We start from the raw sequence: 25,590 nt of genomic DNA on the forward strand, positions 1-25,590 counted from the left end.
TTATTTGTCTGAGAAAACAAACACACAGTAGAAAATCCCTGAGTTTTACAACACGGTTCAAAATCTTAAATAAACAAATTGGAAAAACCATGATGACATTCCATTGGAGACACCGTTTCAATACATTTTATGAGTCAATTGTTAAACAGTGCCTCTTCAGCAGAAAGCACGGCGCCGCGGTCTTTGTGCTGACCTCATTCATGCTCGCTGTGATTATTTTCCATCTCATTGAAGTCTCATAAAAGCCTTTAATTAAGAGCGGTCCATCCTTTCCGTTGTGCTCCCGATCCCCTTCAGCGCGGCTGGCTTTATCTCTGGGCTCCACTGAGGCAAATCCCCCTAATTGAGAAGTGTCATGAGAGGCATTGTAAACAGACAAGGCTAAGTAAATAGTTCCTGGTTTACCATAGCCCCGCCCCCCTTCACCTGTTTTAAGAATTTGTATAGCACGATTTGTATACAAAGTAATTTAAAGTGCTTTACAGAATAAGAAATCACAATACAACAAATCAAAACATAAATAATCATAATAAAATAAACATTAAAAGAGAAGTGCAGAAATAAAAACCTTTCAGTCATATGCACAGCTAAACAGTGATGTCAGTCTGGTCACAAGTGAATCCCCAGAGTTCAGATGGATGTGACTGACAGGTGGAGTGATTAGCCAATCAGCGACATGCTTGATCCATCCCCATCAAAACAAAATGGCAGAAAGAGAAAAAAAAAAACAACAAAATATCACAGGGGACTGAAATACTAAATCAGTGAGTGAAGCACTAAACTCTTAATCTGAGGTGAGAGAAGTTAGATTTTGTTCAAAATGATGAGTGACCAATGAGTTCCTGAGCACATGCGTCACTGAAAAAAGCACATTTTATTGCACGGTACGATCTGAAACTGTCTTGAGGCGCGACGGAGGACGTGTGACAAGACTGATATCCCTCTATACAAAAATACAGACAAATATAATGTAGGACTTGCCAGGCAACTCAACTCATTCCTTGCTCTCACAAACCCTTTGGCACATCAATAGTACAGTATTCACACGTATCCATTTTTTGGCATGTGCAGTTTTAGAACAGCTTGTCACAAAGTGCTGCTTTAAATGGCATTTTTTCCAGTAGATGACAGATTTGAAATGTCCTGTCTTTTTTGGTCTACGAAGGGGATTAAACACAGATTTTTATTTTATTTTTTTTAAGAGCACACTGTAACTTTTCTGATGCACCACCATTTATGTTCATGGAAATATGTCTGGAATGTTTCACAATATGGCATTAAACTTAACTCCATGGCAGTATAAGCAGGTGATATTACCACACCTAGTTACAGGTTAGATCTGTGTTTTTGTTTAGTTTTTTTATTTTAGTTTTTTTTGTAGTAGGATAAATAAATGCAAAATATAAAAGGTTTAATGCCATACTGTGGAACATCAATAACATCCATGAAGCTGGTGGGGGAACCCTCCACCACAAAAATGACAGTATGCCTTAGTCGAAACAAATCATGAATTTAAAATGGATTTCAAAAGAGGATAAATAATAAAACTAGTAACGATACCTTCAGAATCTAACACTCACTAACGACGCCATCTGCAACATTGTTTCATAATTGCCACAGGTTCCCTTGGGCACGCCGCCTTGTTTTCTGTCTGTTACCATTCTGGTGAGCAGTAAAGATATTAGTTTAAAACATCAAGGACGTAGAGAAGGCGCAGAGTGGGAATGATGAATTGGAGGAGTAGTAGCAGCGAGCCATGGATCACTGGACGCGGCTGCCGGCAAACTTGAATCTTATATGAGTTATGGCTCACAAGGCAGCAGCCCATACATTTAAATATACTGCAGTTCAGGAAGAGAGCTCCACGGTAACAAGAAAATATGGAGTTTTCGGGCCAAATTTCTGTGTTTCAGTCAAACTTTGGAAGCAGGTGTGTGGAGCAAGGGGATTTACGGTATGGAGCCTTGGCAAAGCGATGTAAACCATTTGTCTTTGTTAGGAAGAAGCACAATTTGATCGAGACAGAGTCCAAACAAAATGATAAATATACAGTACACATCATTACAGGAAAATATTCACATGGCTTATTTACTCTTATGACAAAAACTATAACATTTCAGCACAGCAAAACAGCGTAGTTAAGAATTCCAGCATACCAGCTGCCTCAGTTTGGATTATCGTACACATAAGGAAACAATATGTAAGGCTCATGGTATAGTTTAAAAAAGCATTTATAGAACATTTAAAATTATTAACAAACATTTGATCTTTGGTAAGAATTTGCTTGGCAGGCTAAGCTGACAAAATGCATCAAATAATATCACACATATTTACATATAAAAATGTACTTCATTAATAAACAGCATTTGGCACCATTTTTACATTATGCAACAAATCTGAATAGAAACAGTGAGCCCACGATGCTTACTTATCTTTGCTCTTTGCGACAGTGTATAAAAGCACATTATTAATAAGTCTGGGTATTGTGAAAAGGCAGTTTCTTGGCAATAAACTAGACGTTTATGTTTTATACAGATTGTAAAAACTTTTTGGAATGTATTACGCAATTGTACTGTCTATGAAGTGGCATTGGGCAAATAAGCAAAGAGACAAGATAAGTTACTGCATCTCATTGTTTCATTTTTCTGGAGGTGGGTCCGCTACCTGCTTGTCTCAATTGAGATATGATTGCTTTGCCTGGAATGTTCCACGGTATGGCATTAAATGTATCAATTTTGCTTTAGTTCAATTACAGGTGTTTATATGGCTTAACAATACTGTATACCGTGCATACTTACTGTTAGTGGTGTTGTCCCACCACAGATCTGATTTGATTAAAAAAAGTTTACAGTTTTGTCATACTGTGGAACCATAAACTGTATAAAGAAGTGGACTAAGTGAGTGTTGCGTCACCCAGTGTGGTCTGCTCCAGTCAAATGAAGCTCTACGAGGCTACAAGTTAGAGCGGCAAATTTGGAGTCAAGTTCCATATTTGGAATTCTGACGAGTACCATAGCAACCAAAGAGCCAATCCACAACGATGAAGCTAGAAGCGAGTCCGTGATCACTTCCTATTTGGAACGCGGCGGCTAGCAGGTTAGCTACATCCACTTATATATACACAGTCTATGTGTGGAACATTCTAGGACCTAGGTAAAGCAGGTGGCAGGCCCTCCAACAGAAAAATTACACAGTGTATCTGGCCAAAAAGTTCCTCAATATTGCTTTAGTTTGCCTTGTTTCCTCTTGTAACCCGCATTATCGCCGAATCTGACATTGAAAAACAAAAAGTGCTCACGTCAACATCTTTTCATCGCCGGATCTCTGTTATTTCGTCATCCCCACAGAAGACACAAATTTCACTTTTCATTCATCGCTTGGCGTTTTATTTGAGACCGAGGCTGGCTTGCTCCTGACAGCCCTTCTCCTCCGTGCTGCCTGGTGCCTTATTGGATCACGTCTCTCAGCTGTTCGTTTGTAGCATCGGTCTTGGGGGACAATGGTGTAGCTTGCCAGCGTTGTCACCGCGGCCTCCCTCTGTGTGCCTGTTGCTACGAGAGACACAACAGCACAACCCGTTATTTCCAACATGTCACCCGGGAAAAAAACAAGGAGGAAGGGGGAAAAGAAAAAAAAAAAAATAGGACAACCACCTGACACGCATTGCTATCCGTTACTTTTAAAACTGCCACAAACACCGGGGACTAAGTGTATGTTTACCGTGGCAAGTGTCAATCAAAGAGACAACCGCGAGTTAAATGTAGCTGTCAGGAAGGAGCGTATAAAAGTGGCAGTCGGTGCACCTGTGTGGAGGGATGAGAAGGTGGATGTGACAGAATTAAGTGCACATCTGAGGCCTGTCATGAGTTTAGAATGGATATATCAAAGCGTATGTTGGCTGCATATTGAAAAGTAGTGAAGGAAGATTCAAAGCTACGAGGAGAGTTTAAAAACATACATGTCTGGATATAGGAGAATGCTGCTGGGAAATGTCATGGTTATGTGTGAAAATATATGTAATTCTGAATTTGATAAGAGTGGCCTGATGTGATTTGTGATTTATTTTGTAAAACAAATGGGAGAATAGCATTTGAGAGACTGAAATATTAAAAGGGCCTTAATTGCCAATTTATACATTATATTTTAATTTAAAATAATGTTTAGATTTGGAAAGCACACATTATAAACTACACCTTCGTTTCCAATGAGGCATTTACACTTTGGAGCTCCCTCTGCTGTCAGCAACGGGAATTAACATGACTTATTGGTGATGGTTTATGGACTTGAAAACTGCACAGGAGAAGTCTGGATTTTTACCTGTGACGCAACAATCTAGGCACAATGCAAACTGAGCATTTCTGAAAGACAACAGCTTTAGATTGATGTATTTTGCTTCATTCATGCTCCTTTCATTAATCCAACTCTGGGTATGTCTTTGATGAGGAGACAACAATATAACACGGTAAAGAACTAAAACAAAAGTAGTTTTGCATAATGTGTGTCCTTAAGCAGCTAAACCAACGCAAGAAACATGCATTTTGGACAGGTTTGTAGAGGTCTAAACCACAGGGTTAGCAGGTTTTTAAGGATCCTATTGAGAAACAGGAATTACAGGTTTCTGTAAAAAGGACCCAAGTAATAATTGTAGCTTTTGTGAATTTATCATTTTGACTATTCAAATGTTAATTCTAGTTTGATTCATGACTAAATGTTGCAGCCCAAGTTTAACCCATTAGAAGTACAAAAAGTAAAAATAAAAATTATGCTAGCCTGATAATGGTTACAAGATTCTAAACATCTGATGCAGTAATTAATGTAATTCTTCAGTTGTAATGTTTGTATTCATATTGTGAAAATAAAAATTCATTAACAAAGACAAGATGACCTTCTTCCTTAAAGGGCCAGTACAGTATTACACTATTTTCTGATCTATGTAATTATGTTTCTTCATCAAAAACATAACTGGAGTTGTGTTTTCTTTCATTTACACATGTTCAACACACAAATCCTGCATATTTAAGCAGAGTTGTTCTCTCAAACAGAAAACACTCCACTGTATTTTTTTTCCCATCTCTATTGAACAAAAAGTAAAAGGAGCTGTTAACTTGAAAACTACAGCTTCTTGGCATCACAAGGTGGAGCAGAGCATTTAGAGCTTTGGACATGTGCAAATGAAACCAGTACCTGTTTCTAAACTGTACTTTCCCTATTCCTGTATTAATAATCATTTCTAGAATGATTAACTAGAATGATTTATTAACAGAACTAGAATGTTAATATTTTTATTGTTCATTTATGGCGATATTGCCGGGTAGGTTTTTGACGAAGAAAAACACTTTAACATGACTTAAAGTTCACAAAAGTCAATTTTGTGTAACCTTTAAATACCGGCTGTATAATAGTATTTACAATGCAATAATAACAGAGAGAACTGATAAATAATTCTTTATTTATTCAATTAGTTATGGAGACCTAGTTTTTACAATAATTTCCAAATATGTGCTAGTGGAAGTGAACTCGACAATTCCCAGAACATTCTCCTCTCATAGTTATCGGTTAAAAATAACAGTCTAAAAACTTCCTCCTTTTGCCATGGAACTGAGAGGTTACACACATCCACATAGGAGTGGGTACATTTTTTATTTTATTTTTTTTATTTGAACAATACTCTTTTTCAGTACCTGTTTCTAAACTGTACTTTCCCTATTCCTGTATTAATAATTAACTGACTGGAATGATTTATTAACAGAAAAAGAACGTAAATTCCATAATCCAGTTTTGTTTTGGAGAAAAACTGGTTATTTTTATTGTTCATTTATGGGACACTGCCTTTAAACTTTTCATTGTGCTCTCTCAGGATTCACTAGGCATCAAAACTTATTATTTAAAGAAAAAAATATTCTTTCTGTACCAGTTTTCAGTTTCAGTAGTGCCCAGACATTTTTATTCTATACTGTACTGGAACCATAAACATCACCCAACGCCAGCATGTTATTGCTGAATTATATTATATCAGTGGTTCTTCATAGTATCACCTACGGAAATATTTGTCCTGGCCTATCATCAAATCTAAAATAAGAATATTATAGGTCAAAATTAGGGCCTAATCAGGTCAGCTAAAACTAGACTATATTATTGTTAAGACTAGTTATAAATAAGGATTAGCTTAAAAAAGGAAAATGTGGATTATCTTTGACTCAAAATTTAGCAAATATTTGAACTGCAGTAGAATCCTCATACCACATTGAAAACACTATCAAAGAGAGGGTATTTTACTTTCTATGGGGCGTTACCTGCTAACACAAAACATATTTAGATCATCATGTTTTGAAAATGAAAGTCACTCCCCCTTCAGAGCGCCATCACAACACAAGAAGCATGCATCTCACTAATTACACTACTGCACATCGCATCAGGTTTGTGAAGTTATGTAGTTTTGTATCATGCTTTTGAATATTTATGGTGAATTGTCATGTGAGAATATGGGTGATGCAGGGTTGTAGGCTGAGCATTGGACTAACCGTAAGGAGGGTTTGAATAGGAGAGAGATCAGGAGAGACTGCTAAATTACGGAAACATGTATGGATGACATTTAGAAGGTTTTTTGTTTTTGTTTTTTTTAAATCGCTTTTGCATAATACCCAGTCTTTAAATAAATAAATGCATTCTTCTTGTCACTCACCTGCCATGTCTGCGGCTGCGTCTGCCTGTGTGTCGTTTGGTGATGACTTTGATGATGATGATTATTGTGGTGCGTTTGGGGCATGGTCGTGTGGTGCTTGTGATGCCCGTGATGCCCATGATGCCCGTGATGCCCCTGGTGCGGCCTCTGAGCTATGGGCACGTTCACCGGCGGTTTGACCTCCCTCTGCCTGGTCCTTTCCTTGGGCAGGGCCTGAAAGTGCTGCAGGGGTATGACAGGAGGAGGTGTGGGGGGCCGCGTCACCTGGGGGCCCGAGTGAAGCAGGGCGGCCTGCGTCTGCTGCCTCCGGTTCTGGAATGTCTGCGCCCTTTCTGTGTGGGCTTGGAGGGCTTCCTGGGTGAGCTGAGTCTGCGGTCTTGTCGGTTGGCGAGTTTGTGGAATCTGATTGGCCGCGCGGTCGCTTTGTAGCGTTTGATTGGTTGGTCGGACGTTTTGTAGCGTTTGATTAGCTGCCTGATTTACTTGCGGTATTCTGTTGCTCATTTGTGGGGCTTGCCTGGATTGCTGACTGGCCTGGGACTGCGGTAGGTGATTGGGATCGACCAGCGCTCTTGTGTCGGGCAGATTTTGCACAAGGCCCGCGGGGGAGGGTTGGCTCATGAGAGGAAGTGCCGGAGGGCTGTTGTCGCGTCTGCCTCCTTGCCTGGGGGCACGGCTCTCCCCCCTCCCTCTCATCTCATCCCGCGGCGATCTCCTCTCTGTGCGCGCCTGGCTCTCCACTTCCCTTTCCCTGCTTGGCCTCCTGTTCTCTCTCTCTCTCTGCCTTTCTTGTCGTTCCCTGCTTCGAGATCTTGCTTGCGGGAGCGGCGGGTGCGTTGTGTAGTCTGTGCTATCCGAATTCATCCTTCTTTGATTATTGGGGTACGATGGCGTTCCTCTAAGCGTATCCCAAGGCTGTTGATGTTGAGAGGAGCTGGAATGCGATCTACCTCTTGGTTCCAATTGCTGATTGTACATTTCCGGATGCGTGTTGGAATTTCTCTCAACATTATTCCGGTTGTAATGAGTGTCTCCTTGACGGCGAGATACAGGTCGAGAGAAGCGGGAATCTGATCTACCTCTTGGTTCGGACTGTTGATTGTACATTTCCATTTCCGTGCTGGAATTTCTCTCAACAACATAATTCTGATTGTGATGTGTGTTCCCTGTTGGAATTTGCCCCGGATCTTCTTGTAGAATAGCTCTATGGCGATCCAGCATGGGGCTCCTTAAAGTACCAGCTGCCCTTCTCGTATTTTGCGGAGTTTGCGTCGCTTCGTCAACGGTGGTGCTAGCAACGGGACGAGACAAACTTTCCATGGGAGTTTGCTGGTCTCCGGAGTGCGAATTCACATTGACATGAATGGTGGGGATTTGTCCATTGTTGCTTTGCTGAGTCGTCTGCTGCGTGTTGAGGCGGACTTGAGCGCTTCCAGTTTGTATGACAATGTCTGGATTCTGCATTGGCTGCTGGGGTGCGGTTTGAAGTTCGTCTAGTCTAAAAGCCGGGTTGTCAAAGCCATTGTGCGGAGTTCGGTTAATAGAGTTTTGAATGGTATGGTGTTGTTGGCCATTTGCAAAGGGGATTCCATTGTGCAGGGAGTTATTTTGGGTGTCCCGACTTTGCACATCTCCATTTCGTCCAGGCAAAGGGGCAGTATATAAGTGGTTTCCTCGGTTGGCGTGGTAGAGAGGAGGAGGCTGGGGACCTTGGGCTAAATCTCTCCCAACATTAGCGGGTGGGTTTTCAGGCTTAATAGGAACACATAAAAATGACAGAAGGGAGAGGGGAGATAATAAAAGAAAAAGAGGTTAATTTGTGAAGGCCCCTGGGTATATTGTATGGATCAAATGAAGACAAAAATCAATAGAGAATCATAGTGGTAGAGTCTTACTATACGGCGAGGATTTGCATTGGTCTGCACAGTGCTGGACTCTCGTCGTTGCCGCTTGACTGTAGTGATAGAAAAATAGGACTTTTAGAACAAGAGGGTGGATGCATATAAATGTACTAGCACAAAAAACAACTGAATGAAAGCAGGATTTGTATAGTTTAAGCATACTACCATTATATCTGTAGATGAGACAATGCAACTTTTGGGCTATCTTGTTACATCATTTACCCTCTTGACAAATGCAATAAATGTAATTTATTTGTTAAAATGGGAGATCAAAATTAGGTTCACTTCAGATATTTTCAACATTTTCTACTTGTCATGCTAATGTAAGGTAACGTTATCTTGAATAATTCAGGCTAATGGCAGTGTTTTTGGTCGTTCTACATTCATGATTTAAAGGTGCACTAATCTTTTCTGGTAGGATGTACGCTCCACCAAAGTAAAAAGTACTTTTCATATAACTGAGGGGGTTATTTGGGCACATTCATGGTAGTGCTGGCTTTGAGCAAACTAAAATATAAACAATAGTAAAACTGCAAAATGATCTATGCATATCACTACATTTAACACTTAAACTGTTCTCAAAATCAGTTTGAAATACTTTTACTTTTTACTCTTAAAGCACATTTTTAACTGGGTTCTTATTTTTTCTATGTGATATTTTTTACTTTTACTCTAATTGTTTTACCCCTGCATCTGTATTTTTACTTCAGTAACAAAAGGGAGTACTTCTTCCACTACTGCAGCACTTACCTACGATCCATCTGATTAGAAATATTATCAGGATGATGAGCAATAGCAGCAAGATGAAGGAGCCAATCACGATCCCCACAACTTCTCCTGCATCCAGGCACACGTCTGAAATACAATAACAAATGATATAACCATATAAAAATGAATAATAATGACAAGTCTGGTCGGGACAATGACAGAGGAGGAGCCCCTTTAAAACGATGATAAAGTAATTGGACAGATCTTTAGTCCAAAGAGAACAGAAGCTGGTGTGAACGTCCCTGAATGACTTTGAACACATTGTGAGCAGATCAGTCTCTCCCTGGAAACCGTGTCCCTCTGCTGTCACCGAGACGGATTCAGGCACGAGTCCAAAACCAACCGCCATTATTACTGGTCACGCAAAGGTCGGCCCACTCATCACTCACCTTCTGCACTACAATCAACCAGGAGTATCTGCTGTAAGCTGATGGTAGAACTAGCAGTAGTAACAACAGTAGTAGTTCTTGTCATATTAGTATCCAAATTGGTCATGGAAGTAGTACTAGTAACAGAGGTTTCAAAAAGATGTAATCTGAACTCCATTTTAAAATACTGCACCTTTTATCCAAGAGGTTTTCTCAGTTCTGAACGGAAATTAGTCTGACTATATAGGCCAAGTAGCTGTAATCGGTGTAGTACAGTGGTAGTAGTAGTACGGTAGTAATGGTGGTAGTGGTAATAGTAGGAATAATGGGGGTAGTATTCAAAGCTAAAGTATGATTTGTTGTTGTACTACTACTCCCATTACTCCTTCTACTACTAAAGTTGAACGAGTATTAATTGTTTGCTGTCATTGCAGTAGTAATAGTAGTAATAGTGATAATAGTAGTAGTAGTAATAACCACTTCCAAGACTCACCGGTCACCACCAGATCGGTGCCCTGCTCAGAGGTGAGGCCCGTGACGGAGTTCCTGGCCGTGCAGGTGTATCTGCCGCTCTCCTGGGTGGAGGAGGTCTGGAGGGTGAGCTGACCAGTGTCAGGGCTGCTAATGGCCTGTCCATCGAACTGCCAGGAGAACTGAGCCCGAGGCAGGGAGGTGGAGGTACAGGTCAGCGTGATGGTCTTCCCCGCCAACACGTCCCCCTCGCCCACACAGTCTTTGGCAGTGTCCTTACTCAGCACCGGGGTGTCAGGGCCGTCTGAGGGGAGAGAGAGGGGATCAACTTTTCATTGTCACTTTATTTATTTATACAAAAAAGAAACAAAGATGGATGCATACGACAGGTTTACATGTTTTTCTAATAATTATTTTCTTGTTTATCACAGTTTTACACTAATCAAGTTTAAAATGACAGGAATTTCTGAAAAGGAACTATGTTTTTGAAATTGCAGGAATTTATACAATTCTTTAATAAAATAAAAAGTGTTGTCTAATTTACGCAACTGTTATTTTTTGACCTAAAAATATTTATGACAAGTTGTACTATGTTTTGGTGTAGTGCAGTATACTCTGTCATATGCAGTGCAATATAGCCGTGTTTCTGTATTTGAAGTGAAAATGCTGAAGTGAAAGAAATTGGTGGTATAAAAACTAAAATCCGGCCGGTCAGTAGAAGACACTGGTGCTACTTAAAATGATATATTCTTTTGTTTACAGGTGCAAAATGTAGGTTTTCTGGTGGATGGACCACCACCAGCTGGTCTTTATGTTGTATACAATGAAATATATACGGTATTACCACCACATCACGTTAGGGGTCAGAACAGTGGACAGTAAGAATGCATGTTTTTCAAGGTATTGTCATGGTATTATTTTTCAATAAAAAAATATAATTGAATAAATGCAAGCTAAATAGGTTTAATGCCATACTGTGGAACATTCCAGCTAAAGCACTAAAATAAAGATTGAGATAAGCAAATGGCAGACCAGCCATGTGAAAAGTGAATCATGTCTCAGTTTCTTATTAACCTGATAATCACATTATGTTTTAGCAATCCATCAGAAATGGACTAAATGTCCCTGCAAAAATGTCTTATTGCACTAATGCACTGCTGTTAAATTGAATAAAATATTTTTTGCATATTTTATGATCTTATTATGATTACTCATTTTTATGCAAAAAAGAAGCTGTAGAACACTAGTGAGAGTCAGCCATTCTTTCTGTTGCTTCACTGGAGTAAATGTAATTATGACGGCTGTTATCAGTCTACAAGCTCACAGCTTAAGTGCTTTAGTGAATTTGCAAATGCAACTGCTCTGGTTCTCCATGATATGAGCCGAATATTTCTTGGTTTGAATTTTTTATGATTAATTCTAATCAAGAACCCCGTTTGGTGACATTTTGAACTTCTAACCAGCAGGAGGCATTGTTCTACATTTAAAATATGGAAATGAGAGCTAGTTATGGAAATGCCCTCTGCTGTCATACATTGCCATTGTCTTGTGATATTTGTGCTATTGCAGCTTTAATTGGAAAAGTTCGAGATTAATTCATGGCTGCAAATTAATACGTTACTTGTTTTAATTAGCCTCATTCAGAAAGTCTGCAAAAACTAAATTAAATCCGATGACTACAGAAGGCTGTCACACTCAAGGTCTACGAGCACCTGTTTGTTTTAACAAAGCTGATGCCACACAGTTACAAACAGACTACACACGGCTGACAGCGGGTTGTGGGGTCATTTTAGGACTGCACTGTCAGGATTAGGAGCGTGATAGAGACAAAGCGACAGTCCTATAAGCTTAGAGGAAAAATAACTTGTGCAATTCATCAGGGCACTGCAGTGAGGATAAGCAGATAAGCTAGTGTGGTTTGCAGTGGCTACACCAGATTAGCAGCGGCAATTCTGGATCCTGCAAAAAATAGCAATAATGACTGTATGACTATTGACATTTGGGTTGTCAAGTATTGAAAATTGATACTTATCGACGCTAAAGCTAGTATCGAAACTAGACAGTCATTTGAACAGGTATCGATATTAAGAAGTCACATTCATTCACAGGATAGAAATGAACCTTTCCTGAATAGCTTTAGAATAATCTTGAGCTGTATCAGAACAAGTTTAAAGCCAAGTAGACAAGTAGACAACCTACCTGGGCGACTGAGGGAATACACAGATATAAGGCCACATGAGAAAGGCCACATAAAGAAAAGTACTATGATTAATATGAGGGGAAATTAATTAGGTGTTGTTTTATGTTTTATAAATTTCACATGTTACTTTTGACGCTCTGAGTCTGCCTTCCTTTTGTGCCCAGTGTGAAATCACTCATCCTTCAGACTGCTACTACAACACTGTGTCCAGTTTGGTATTATGTTTTTGTATATTTATGAATTGTCGTATGGGAGCATGGGTGACGTTGGCTTGTGGGTTGAGCATTGCACGGAATCTTACACCTAACCGTAACGAGGGTTCAAATAGGGCCCGGGAGCGCTCGCTAAAATACTAAAACATGCATAGGATGACATTTAAAACCTCTTCAGGCATGTTTTTGATGAGTAACAACATCATAACAGATTTAGATTTTGCATAATACCCCGTCTTTAAAATGACAGCCATAGATGAGGTCTGACTCACAATAGACTGTGAGGGTCTGCGTGGCGGAGCGGGCGCTGACGGGGTTACTGACGGTACAGGTGTAGTCCCCAGCGTCGTCGCGCTCTCCTGGGTTGATGAACAGAGAGCCTCCAGTGATGGTGATCCTGGAATTGGAGACCAGGGTGTTGTCGTCTTTGGTCCAGAGGAATGTGATGTCTGTGCCCGTCGAAAATGTGCAGGTCAAAGAGATGTTCTTCCCCTCTATGGCCACTGGGGGCACGACCAGGTTCACGCCCGTCACTGGATCTGTGGGTGCAGGAGTAGGACGAGTAAGTATTGACATGATATTATTTTACATACAATGAAAAATAAATAAAATTCACATGTGCATGAGAAAGAATCCAATACTAGCATGAATAGGGCTGCATCTAAGGGTCGTTAGTCAATAGTCAAATAGTAAGTGTTTTAATTAGGCTACTACTTTTGTTAGCACATGTTTTTAAGTCTGTATAGTCCAGATTAGGACTAAAGAATTGAATTGAAACTAGTTACTCATTTAAGCAAGTATAAAAATAGTCACATTTACATGACAAAAATGAACCTTTCGTGAACAGTTTTAGGATGATCTTGAGCTGTATCAGAACAACCATAAGACACATAGACTAGTATATGCCCATGGACCACTATGGAAACTACCTGGACCACTGAGGGATTACACAAATATAAGGGCACATGGGAATATAAAAGAAAGTACTATGATTTAATGTTGAAAATCGCATTCAATCGCATTTTTTTTATTCATCACTGTGCTATCAGAATTGGTATTGCAAACACTAGTCCAGATAACAATTAGCAATTAACAAAATATTCAACGATTATTTTAATAGTTATGCTATGAACTTATCAATAAGACAATATCTGTTTAAAAAAAATGAAAAAAAAAATGAAAAAGGTCATCTGGACAAGGTTATAAGCTAACAGCAGTCTCCTATAGATAGCAAAAATAATATATATTTTTAAGATGTTTCTGCTTTTTTCAAAACTTGTAATATGCACAAACAAATGATGTAAAAGGCAGAAGCTCAAGTTAGTTATTGCCATACATTTGCTCTTCACTATAAGGCACAAATGCATAAAACCTTAACATTAGACTGTCAAGTAAAAAGTGTGTACAATATATCCACAGCTTTATGAAGCACTTACAAGTTTACAAAAGCATGTCTGGTCAAGTCCACTTTGCAATTTGAAGTGACAGAATAATGTCGGCCATTTTGATGTTTCTGTTGAGGCTAATTTGCTGTAATCAAAGCGAGTGAGAGCGGCGAGAGAGGGCCCGGGACACAGGCACAGATGGCCAATATAAGGGCAGACAGTACGAGAGAGAGAGCTGCTATGGCTCTTGGCGCGTGGCCTAAGTTAAATAATTACACAAGGAGAGGAGAGCAGGCAGACGCTAAGCTATCCACGGCATTAGCATCTACAGGAAAACAACATATGCCAAAAGTGGGTAGAGTAGGCAAGCGTTTTATACCAAAGAAAGCATTGCATTAATTTAAGTAAAATGGTATTGGCAACGATGCTATTCAAATAGGCCATTGAGTAACTGTTATGCTGAGATCTGGGTATTTCCAAAGAAAACACCACAAATAATAAACATAAATTATATCTGAAATCAGGGCATTAAAAAATGTACCAATATCTTGGAACCCACGATTCTGAATGGGATATCGGCCAAATTGGTGTAAGACAATTCACTGTCCTGTGTTGGCTCAAAATGTCTCGTGATTTAAGTAAATGATAAAGAAGAGTGACAAAACAAATTTGGATTATTTTTTTTATTTTTTTTACCAGTTATTTCTGTTGAAAGGAAATGAATGCTGTACTGATAGCAGTTGATTTCGACATCAGTATCGGAACAGAAAAAGCTGGATCTGTACATGCCTAATTGTCAACATAAAAGCAATGGTGGATACCAGAGCAAAAAAATTACTCTAGCAAAAGTATCACATGAAAAAAAACCTGCTTAAAATATACTTAAAGAGTGAACAGTTAAAGTATTCTGTGCAGATTTTGAGATCTAATAAAGCCTCAAATGTATCGATTTTGATAAAGATTTGTGCTGAAATATGTTCAACAGAAGCAAATTAATCAATTATTTTTTTCTGTTTCTGTTTGTATTTGTAGATTTTTGTTTGCTCACTCTACAAACATGTAAAAATTAAACTCCTCAGCCTTTTCAGCAGGTCTCAAATAACAATAAAAAATACTTTTACTTTCCAGTCCAGTTCAAAAATGTAGTGGAGTAGAACGTAAAGATAACTTCAATCAGATGTAATGAAGTAAAAGTAAAAAATTATCAACTTGAAAATGTACTTTCTTGTACTTTTTTATGTTCCACCACTGACATAAAGGTATTGTCAACTACCATTTCTTTCAAAATCTACTCAGGTTAACTAAACAGATGACCTAATACTATTACTACACTGAATAGGATACATATGCATACCAAGACTTACTGCTCGCACTGCTTCCACTTAGCGAAGATATCTAACAGCTTGGATTTGAACTTGAATGTGGGAGGTTAGAGAGTTCATATTCATGCTTAAGGGCTCTGCTCTTACGCGGCATAAAACAACTGTTACCAGCTTGGAGGACATCACCTTTTGGGCTGTAATGAGCAGTGGAGCTTCTAACAGTGTAGTCTGCCCATTATAAAAGTCTGTGCATTAACGTGGCAACGCGTGGGCTGCAAAATGAAGAGTCCCCATTACGGTACATATGGAAATGAATGCAAACGCTGTATATATGGAAATGTGGCGCTACATTTTCGAGCGGAACAATATCAAACATGCAAGAGAACAGACGGCGCGCAGCCAATCAGGTGCAATTAGCATAAAACTCAAGCTAGTACCTACTTCTTTTTCATTAATTTTACCTGTCGCTAAACTAGGGGTCACAAATTTCATTATACCTCCCGGGCTAATTCTCAAACTCTCGAAACTTGCCCCTCCCTCCTCTGTCCTGTGCCAGTCTGTCCCCTGTTAACATGAGCATGGGGCTCATTCATCATACAGGGAGCTGCTGTGGCAATGCAGGCAGAGAGAGAAGTTATGAATTATAGAAGAATATATTTATTGGAATTAGGAGATTACTCAGGCTATGCTCACAAGGTATTTTATGTAGAATAGAATCAACTAAACAAGAACAAATCTGATGAGCATTTAGAAATATTATTATAAATGTTATTATATTTATACAGCCAGGCAAAACTTTTCTTTATGTTTGTGACTTTCTACATTATAGATACATATGGAAGACATCAAGTATACATGCAATTATGTAGCAGAGAAAGAGAAAAAAAATACTTATATAATGTATATGTGTGTGTGTATATAACATTTTAGTTTCAAATTAGTCATAGTTGCCGCCCTGTGCCATTTCAAGGTCAAGGAATGTAAAGAGTCCAAAGCAAAGGATGGTTATCTGATAATAAAACATGTTGTGAGTTATTTTATTGTGTTGACAATAGCTACTAAAACTACAGGAGTTAAAAGATCAAAGACATGTAAAAAGGAAAAAAGGCAACTAAAGCACTATTTTCATATATAAGTTGAAGGATTTAGAAAATGGAAACCTCAATGAAATGCCTTTCTAATAATTAGTAAGTAATCGTCAGTTGCTTTGCTGCCCCCTTGTGACTATGAAAAAATACAGAATAGTTTGAAGAAAAGTTAGAAATAGTTGTTCTGCTGAGTGTTCCTGATCCACACTACAAAAAAGGTAGCTGAAAAAGTCTTTCTTGGTGTTTATTATTGTTGAAAATGTGAAATGAATCTGAATGTTAGTTTAAACATTACAATTCAATAATGTGATTATTGATAATAAAATACAGTCGAGTGTATTCAGGTAAAGTGGGAGGTTTTCTCAGACCCCTGAGGAACGCTGGTTTATGCGAGTTAGGAGAAGTGGAAAGTGAAACTCATTTTTATGAAGAATGTTTGAAATCCTTTGTTTGAGGAAATGTTTGCGCAGTGTTCTGATGTGTTCTGCTGTAACGATGACAACAAGATGACATGGTTGTTTAATTCTGATGCTGGCATCATTTCTGTGTAAAACTTGGAAGAAGTAGCAGACTTGTTTGTTTAAATGAGTCAATTAGTGTCTGTAAATATTTAAATGCATGTCTGGCAGCAGGCCTATTGAATTATGTCTACGGTGTCTTATGTCCATGAATATACGTATTTTTTATGCAATACGATAAAATTAATTCATTCAGATTCATCCATATTCTAAATGAAATTCTTAAATTAACCTTTAGCAGAATTTTGCGCACACCAGTGGGTGAGACATGTTATGACTATTAACTATTAACTATTATTCTTACAGGTGTGGCTCAGACTGGCCTCATACATAATCACTGTGGATACTGACTGAAGGCTGATGATGTAACGTAGGACGGGACAAAACTGCTCCATTCTGGCCTGTAAATCCATTGTAATACTACTAGATGTCTAAACTTTAACAACACAACAATTCAGTTCGTAGAAGAAAGTAAAGTGGGTTCAAATGATGTTTAAAGTCTTCTGTCTGTGCCTGTCCAAGGCAGATGGAAAGCGGCTTGTAACTAAATCTGCAGCAGAGCATCTTTTCTATTTGAGATCAATGTAATTTGTGCACTGTCCTTGTTTGTTTTTGTGATAAAATTCTACAACCACTTATTTATTCAGTTATTTTAGTTTCTTGGATTGTCTGTGTAATTCCTCAGTCGTCCAGGTCTAATCCATAGTAAAATCCAAAAGTAAAATTTGTCAGCTGGACAAAAAGTTGTAGGAGTGAAGACTCCTAGAACCATCTCAAAGACATTAACCACTCCTTTGAAGACAGTGAGGTACAGATCTTAGCCAGAAAAGAAATGGTTTGAAAGCGGAGTTAAAGAAGCATTTTTTGTTAGGAAAGACATTCCTTCCTTGAACAGGAATGGGGCCTTAGACATTCTCCATCCCCCATCTATAACTCCACCTTCAGACCCAAATCAAACAAAAACAAAGAGAACAATAGGGCAAAACATCTTTATTCCTACAAATTGTTGTCCAGTTAACAGATTTTACTATACTTTTTTGGATTCTTGTCATTATATTGTAATATGCGAGTTACAATGTCCACGCAATTGCCCTTGTGAATAACTGAAGTTTGTCTTATTTCAAAGCATAACTCTTATTCCCCATAAACTTACAGGAAAACTCATGAATACATAAATCAACTCCATAAATTCCCTCACTCACCGAACACATCCAGTGTGGCTGACTTGGAGTTCCTCCCCAGCCCCGGGATGTTCGGTTCCACTATCACCGTGTACTGGCCGGCATCAGTCAGTACAGCGCGCGTAATCCGCAGTGTGGTGGCCGTGATGCTAACTCGGGCCTGGAACTCGGGCTTGACCGCAGCAGCGTTGTTTGACCACAGCCCCAGAGTGACATCGCCGTACTGCCATGTCATGCTGAAGACGTTGGGTATGGTTATGACGGTGAACAGGATGTCCGTGCCGGTCTGAACCTGCACCGGGTCTTTCTGGAAGGCAATTTCTACGGGGGTCTGGGCGTCGGCAGGGGTGGACAGGAGCGCTGGGGGGAAGGGACACATGGGAATAAGTGTCTGTGATATGTGCAAAGTATTAGCATTTAAAGCCACAGTATGTAATGTTTTAGCCAAGGATTGGAGTAAAATAAGGGTTGCACTGAAAAATGTATGTACTTTGAGTGGGCTTGCATCTCCACAAACCTGACTCTTATTTGACCTCGTTCTGCTTGTTTCCATGTAAATGTTGCTCCTTAGGCAGTCATTTCCCACAGTATAGCATGAAGCTTGTCTATTTCTATAGAAAATGTAGCGGAGTATGGTTTTAGTTTCAATTTCCATGGAATCACGCCGGTGCCACCTCCAGAAAATTACATACTGTCCCTTTAATGTAACAGTTCGAATCAGTTGTAAGTTGTAATAGAGAGTGCAAATAATAAAGTTAGGGTTGGGCAAAATGGCAAAACACTGATAACACAATTTTCACATTGTGTTATCAATAGTCACATGGTCATGGTTTTAGTTGTAATAAATAGAGAAACGGATCAACAAAATTGTAAATCTTCACAGGGATGAACACATTAATCCTTTCAGTGGGGATTGAACCAAAAACCTCAAGGTTAGAGGGTGGTACAGTACTCAAAATACTGTGTTTTTTTTCTGTATATTTGAGTTTGTTTTATAATCCTTCTGATATATAAAATTGCATAACGTCTTTACAACGCGTTTGCAAATGTGTGATATTTTCTTTCCTTCACATGAAAAATATTTAACTAGGACTAAGAAGCAAGTGTGATGAAATCTACGAAACCGTGAGCCGGGTCCACGCTCCGCTCATCTCTATAGACTTCACGCTCGTGTTTTTTTATAGAATATAGTCGATTCTTTGCTAAACATCTATTTTGTATTTGTGTTAGCCTTTCGTAAGCCACTCAAACGCTACGGCTCTGCGTCCTGAGAACAAGTGGAGTGTGCCGTCAGCTCCCCATTCATTTTCCACATGCACTTACCTGATCTATGCTTTAGTGTTGGCTATATCTCTCAGCAGACAGCCTTACCTTTGTGTTTGTGAAGGCTTTATAGATTTTGTACAAAGAGCTACGGCGGAATTTTCGACGTTTTTAACTAGACTCCCGCGCCACGCCGGAGTGACATGGCCAATGACTTATTATAAATCAAATCGATATGGTTCAAATGGGTCTGGCTGCGCTGCGTTTACTACCCTTTTCGGGAAGAGGGCGCGCTTTTGAAAATGGAAAGAGCCGGGAGAGAGGGAGATAGAGAGAGATGGATTACACCGGAGTTCCCACGCTGAGAAGTGAAGGACAAAGGAATGGCTTTAGCAGCGGAGCGGAATGGCTAAAAATATCAATCAAACAAAAAAGGTAAAAGGGTGTGAGTCGGAGTGAGGAGACACCCAGCTGTGACGTGCCGCCGCTGGGATGTGTTCAGGGAGAGGAGGATTTTTAGATACAAATATGGATATATCTTCGTGTGCCAATTTATTTTAATATATTTTTGTTATCTTGCCGTCATTAATTTCTTCACACACCCTGGTATTTATGTATTATGTATTATTACACTTTAAAATATATATACAAAGGAATGTTAGGCTATTGCCAGTGGTTGAAAGTAACAAAGTACAGAAGTAAAATAAAAATTCTTCTCTGTACTCTGCAATTTACAGAGTATGCTTTTTACTTCACATTTTTTAACTGGACTGAAAAGTTAATGCATTTTTCTGAACTCTCTCTCAAAGTTTGAAACCTGCCGAAAAAGCTGAGGGGTTTGAGTAACTAAAAATATAATACAAATATAAAACAAAAACAACTAGAAAATAAATACAAAAAAATAGCTAGAAAATAAATAAGAACATTTTTTCTATTCTTTATCAAAATCACTATAATTTTCCAATTTTAAAGGTTTAACTGTTCTCAAAATCTGTCTGAAATACTTTTTTTTACACTTTACGTAGCTTCTTAAACTGATATTAGATTTTTTCATGTGATACTTTAGTTATTCGAGTTGTTTGTTTGTTTTTGGCTCCTGTATATGTACTTTTACTTAAGTAACAAAACTGAGTAGGCCAACTTCCACCACTGGCTACTGCAAACCTGAAGTCATTTTTGAACCATAGGCTATATTCAGGCCTAATGGTTTAGTCAGGGCTCTGCTGGGATGTGTTCAGGGAGCGGAGGAGTTTAGATAGAAATGTGGATGAGAGTACAGTTAGAGTAGTAGGTTAAGATGCTAGATAGAAAATGAAACAAAAACAAAAGATCTCATGAGCTGCAACATTAATCGCAAGTGGAATCGCTATTTGAATGGAGGCAAATGAGCAAAACCAAAGGCAGCCATTTTTGAAGTATAAAAAAACAAACAAAAAAGGGATCCGAACTGTTGTCTGAAGAAAGGCTTGACCCCAAAACGTTACATTGAGACGTTAAAGTAATACTAAATTGGGAGCTCCAAAGAATAGGCCTGTAGTTCAATATTTGTTTGGGTCAGTATTTATCATTTGTGCATTTTCTTTGCACCACTGGGAAATGTTTGGTTATTTTTTGCTATATGAGGTTGAATGAATAACTTCTATGACTCATTTGGATGCAAACTAAGCACCAAAGTGCTTAATTCTGCTGTTTATTTATTGCAGCTCATGATTTTTTAACAATATTGTAGATTTAGAAAAGATTTTGTAATTTAAATCTGCTCTTAGGTTGTTGTGCGTTTCCATATTATCATTTATCGTCTGTATTTACTTCAGCGATATATCGTGACAGGCCTACCAAAGAACTGCAGTGCGGATCTAGGGTTTTCTCTGATGTTTTGTCTTTGGACGCAGCCAAAACCTTTTTTACCAGTGCAATTTCTGAAGTACCATAATTTCCTCCACAATCAGCTATGTTATATCTTATTCTGCATAAAATCTGCCAACCCTGTAGTTTAGATCTGTACAAACGTGTTCTGAATTGTCAGTTCATATTGCAGTCTTTTTGTCAATTCCTCTGGATGTGGATTTCAAATGGGAACTTTGAGCAAAATCCTATTATTAAAACATAAATCACAAATCTCAAATCGCAGTCGCAGTGCTTGTCAGAAAAAATCCAATTTGATGTTTTTCCCCAAATTGTTCAGCCCTATTCTCTCTTGGTTTTGGAGGAATCTGGTGAAAAATACCATTACTTTGTCTACTGCCAATTCAGACGTATAACTATTGTGTATTTAATTATTTATTTGATAGGGACAACGCATTTTCATGAACTGCAATTATAGTAAACATACTAGTATAGTGTATCTTAAGATCATTTCCATCTGTTAATGTGCAGATTTTTGTTATCCTGACCAGCCATGACACCACGTTTTTCTTGTACTCCGCTCTCTCCTGATATCATTGACAGGCCGATCAAAGAATCATAGGACGATTTTTGAGAGGCAGCTGGACTGACAAAACAAGCCTGGGAATTATTTGCTGTTGTGGTAAAGTCAGATTAAGGACCTACCATAGACTGCATATATAAATAGACGTAGCTAACCCGCTAACTCAAGATAGGAACATTAAAAACAGACGAATCAGGCGGCTTCTTTCCCAGAGGTTGCTCCCGCTAGTGTTAGCAACAGGTTTGATTGACAGTGTTGCCAAGCGCCCGCTCCGAGCTAAACCAGCAGTGGACCGTCACACTAATACAAATTATCCATTTCAACCTTTGTGACAAAAAAACAGTTCATGAGGATGCTCAGCAATAAATGACTTTCAAATAGAACACTGGTCTGGTTGTCAGCTCCTTGCTTTGTTCAGATTTAACTGCAGTTTCTACTGGAGCAAAGCAAGTTGTCTTTATATTTGGGGATTATCCATAAACCCCAAATATGTTTCTTGCCTAATATTTGTCATTATGTGATGCTTATATAGGGCCTATTTTATTTTAATTTAAGTTTATGCAAATCTAATATTGCAAAGATGGTACCTTCTTCTGAAATTAATAAAGTTGACTCAGCAGTTTGTTTTTCTTCACAGAAATAATGTCCCAGCAAGGCCCCCATAGTCCTGCTAGACTTCCTGAAATTGGCTTATGCCATCTGGAATGTAGGCTAGAAGCAGCCAAATTACTGCATTATTAGGTTATACTAAACTAATTTTTAAACAAGTGTTGTATCTGTACAACAAAGCACCAAGTGGCAAAAACAGCAGGAAAATGAATATTTAATTGTATGAAAATGTTGCTGATTATTACTTTAAGTATTATCTTTTATGCATGAACAACAACCCGTTAATGAACAAATTAAATACCATTAGCATTCCTGGTGGAAATGTGGTGCGCTCGTGTAGCAACAGCAGCACTAACAGTTTAGGAGGGAGATTTTCTGCCTGATCGTTCCCACTCTTTATCCAGTCAACAGCCGGAGCGGGAAAGACTGGGTGAGATATTCTCAAACTAATTCAATGGAAATGGATGTGATGGAGCCAATGGTTTAAACGCTCAAGTGTTTAAGACTGAGGAGAAATCACAGGGTGTGGTAATAGTGATTTCAACTTTTGTCTTCACTGAACTTTACATTTTATACTTGAGCAAAAAGCAAACATTTACAGATGCAACTGCTGATTAATGTAGGCATAACAGACAATGATTAAAAGTGCAGTGTGCAACTTTTCTGGTGGAGAATACAACACCTGCTTGTCTCCATGGAGATGTTATTGCATTGTATGGAATGTTGTACAGTACGGCATTAAACTTATCTTTTTCCACTGAGATAAGCAGGTGACAGTATGAAGCCAAGACGCAGGTCAGTTTTGTGGAGTGGTGACCCAGCTCACTGCAGAAACACATGCTTCTCAAGGTATTTCTGAACAGCATAGATCAGGTTAAAGGGCTTATATCACACAACATGGATTCTTGTGAGTTGGCTATGTGTTATAATGTTACCACATCAAAAAAATACACCTAGTTTTGTTTCAGTCACACATGTTTGTGTAACCCATATTATTTGTCTGTCTACATCTCCAAAACTCAAAATACTCTGCTCCACCTTGTGATGTCATGTACAGTAGTTACCTTTTACCTTTAGTTGAGTTCAGAGATTGGCAATTCCAGGGCTAAAATTATCCAAATGACATATATAGATAGACAATAGAGTAATATGGGCCCTTTAATGATCAAAACTGCCCACCAGAAAAGTTAGTGCACCTTTAAGTACTGTTTTTGTTATGAGATTACTACAGAAAAGTTATTTAAGTAAAGAACTCACCAATCTAATGGGTTAAATGCTAAAAAAGAGGAAATCTTTAAAGGCCCAGGCTCAAAATCAAACGTAACTTATTCCAATACCCACAGAAGCTAAAACAGCTGTGGACTGCCTTAGTGAAGACAATTATCCATATTATTGACATTAAAATAGACCTATATAATCCTAGGAGAAATAAATGTAGCACTGAGTCACTGCTGAGATTTCCATATAGGTCTGGTAGCCTAATAAATAAGAGAACAGGCTTAGTAAGGGACATAAGGCTAAAGATTTGGTTATTACCTGAAAAATAAATGCTCACCAACCAAATTAAGGAAATCTCATTAAAATGTCTCTAGTAAGGCATTTGTTTTGGCAATGTTGCACAAGGATTTAGTCTTGGTTTACACACATTATTATTGGTTTCATAAAATATAACTGTAGGCATGAAGAAACAGTCATGCCAATCTCATGTTCCACCACCACCACTCATTATTATATTCATGTGCCAATTTATTTCTATATTTTTGACGGCTATTATCGGTTATCAGTACTACAATTTAAAATATATATCTAAAAAGGAACATTAGGTTATTACCAGTGGTGGAAAGTAATTAAGTATAGAAGTAAAAGTACTGCACTTGTATACATTTTACAGACTATACTTTTTACTTCACTACATTTTTTAACTGGACTGAAAAGTTAATGTATTTTCCTTAAATCTCTCTTAAAGTTTGAAACCTGCTGAAAAAGCTGAGGGGTTTGAGCAAACAGAAACATAATACAAATAAAACCAGCTAGAAAAAAGTAAGAGTTTTTCAATTCTTTACAAAATCACAACTTTTTTCAAATTTTAAAGGTTTAACAGTTCTCAAAATAAAAAAATAAAAAAAACATTTTGATTTTCTCTTTAAGTGCATTCTCAAACTGATATTATTATTATTTTATTATAGACATAGATATTATTTATCTATTTATTTATTAATTTATCCATTTATTTACCTATTTATTTATTTAGATATTTATTTATCCATTTATCCATGTATTTATTTATTTATCTATTTATTTATTCATTTATCTATTTATTTATTTATTTGCTCTTGTCTATGAACTTTAACTAAGGTAACAGAATTGAGTAGGCCAACTTCCACCACTGACACGTTTTTGAAACATGTTATATTCAGGCCTAATAGTTTCGTCCTAAGCCATTCACGCACTAATCAAAACAGACGAGCCAAATGCGCGCCTATGAAGACGTCATGACGCCATCACGTTGACAAAAGTCAGCGCGCGTGCACGGACAGAGGAATGCAGTCACGCAGGTTTACGCACGATGAGGAACGGCCTCTCTGCTTCACAGCCAATTGTTTTATCGACGTGTTCTGAATTTCAACACGTCTGCCTCGTTTGTTTTGTTCCCACATTACAGTCACGACTCGAAACTCACAACGAGACACAATTTTCCACACATTACATTAACGGCGCCAAGAGCAGTGTGATCTTACCTGCCAGAGAGAGGAGGGCACGGAGCAGATGTGGTCTCATTTCGTCAGTCGGGGCGGTCTGTGGGACATATCATTAAGTACAGTAATTGGCCCAGCGTTAGCAAATCGGGAGAGAAAAATGATTAGCTTAAGAAGCGATCATTCTGTTTACACAGAAACTTTGGGGCACATCACTGGTCATAGAAAAATTACAGTAAATCTCACCAAAAACATTTGCACCTGCCCTCATGTTGATTTTCTTGTTTAATAAACGGGAGCATCCTGTTTGATTTGAGCGTAGACGCTACTTCCTGGTTACGCACCTGTACGTTGACGAGGCGCACCTGTTTTCTTAAAGAGACAGACACTCATTTTGTTTGAGGCATAACAAATGATAGCAGGGAATGGAATCAAAATAACAATGTTTTCTTGATTGTATGACAATCACTGGGTTCTTCTTAAAGTGCAGTTTTATCG

The 25,590-nt window shown here is 38.5% G+C and overlaps 1 protein-coding gene across 1 annotated transcript; it reads right to left on the reverse strand.

Annotated features, from left to right (window-relative positions):
• Positions 1–25,440, reverse strand: si:dkeyp-97a10.3 (basic-leucine zipper transcription factor A). Its single transcript, XM_033981442.2, has 9 exons — positions 25,339–25,440; positions 25,135–25,192; positions 18,118–18,456; positions 12,875–13,141; positions 10,213–10,494; positions 9,334–9,438; positions 8,578–8,636; positions 6,683–8,434; positions 1–3,551 (listed from the first exon to the last, which is right to left on the reverse strand). The coding sequence occupies exons 1-9, from the start codon at positions 25,345–25,347 to the stop codon at positions 3,522–3,524; spliced, it is 2,901 nt and encodes a 966-aa protein (XP_033837333.2). The 5' UTR covers positions 25,348–25,440; the 3' UTR covers positions 1–3,521.
• Between the last annotated feature and the right edge of the window lie 150 nt (positions 25,441–25,590).

This window comes from Periophthalmus magnuspinnatus, chromosome 16, assembly GCF_009829125.3.
Source record: "Periophthalmus magnuspinnatus isolate fPerMag1 chromosome 16, fPerMag1.2.pri, whole genome shotgun sequence".
In the NCBI taxonomy this organism is placed as follows: Eukaryota; Metazoa; Chordata; class Actinopteri; order Gobiiformes; family Gobiidae; genus Periophthalmus; species Periophthalmus magnuspinnatus.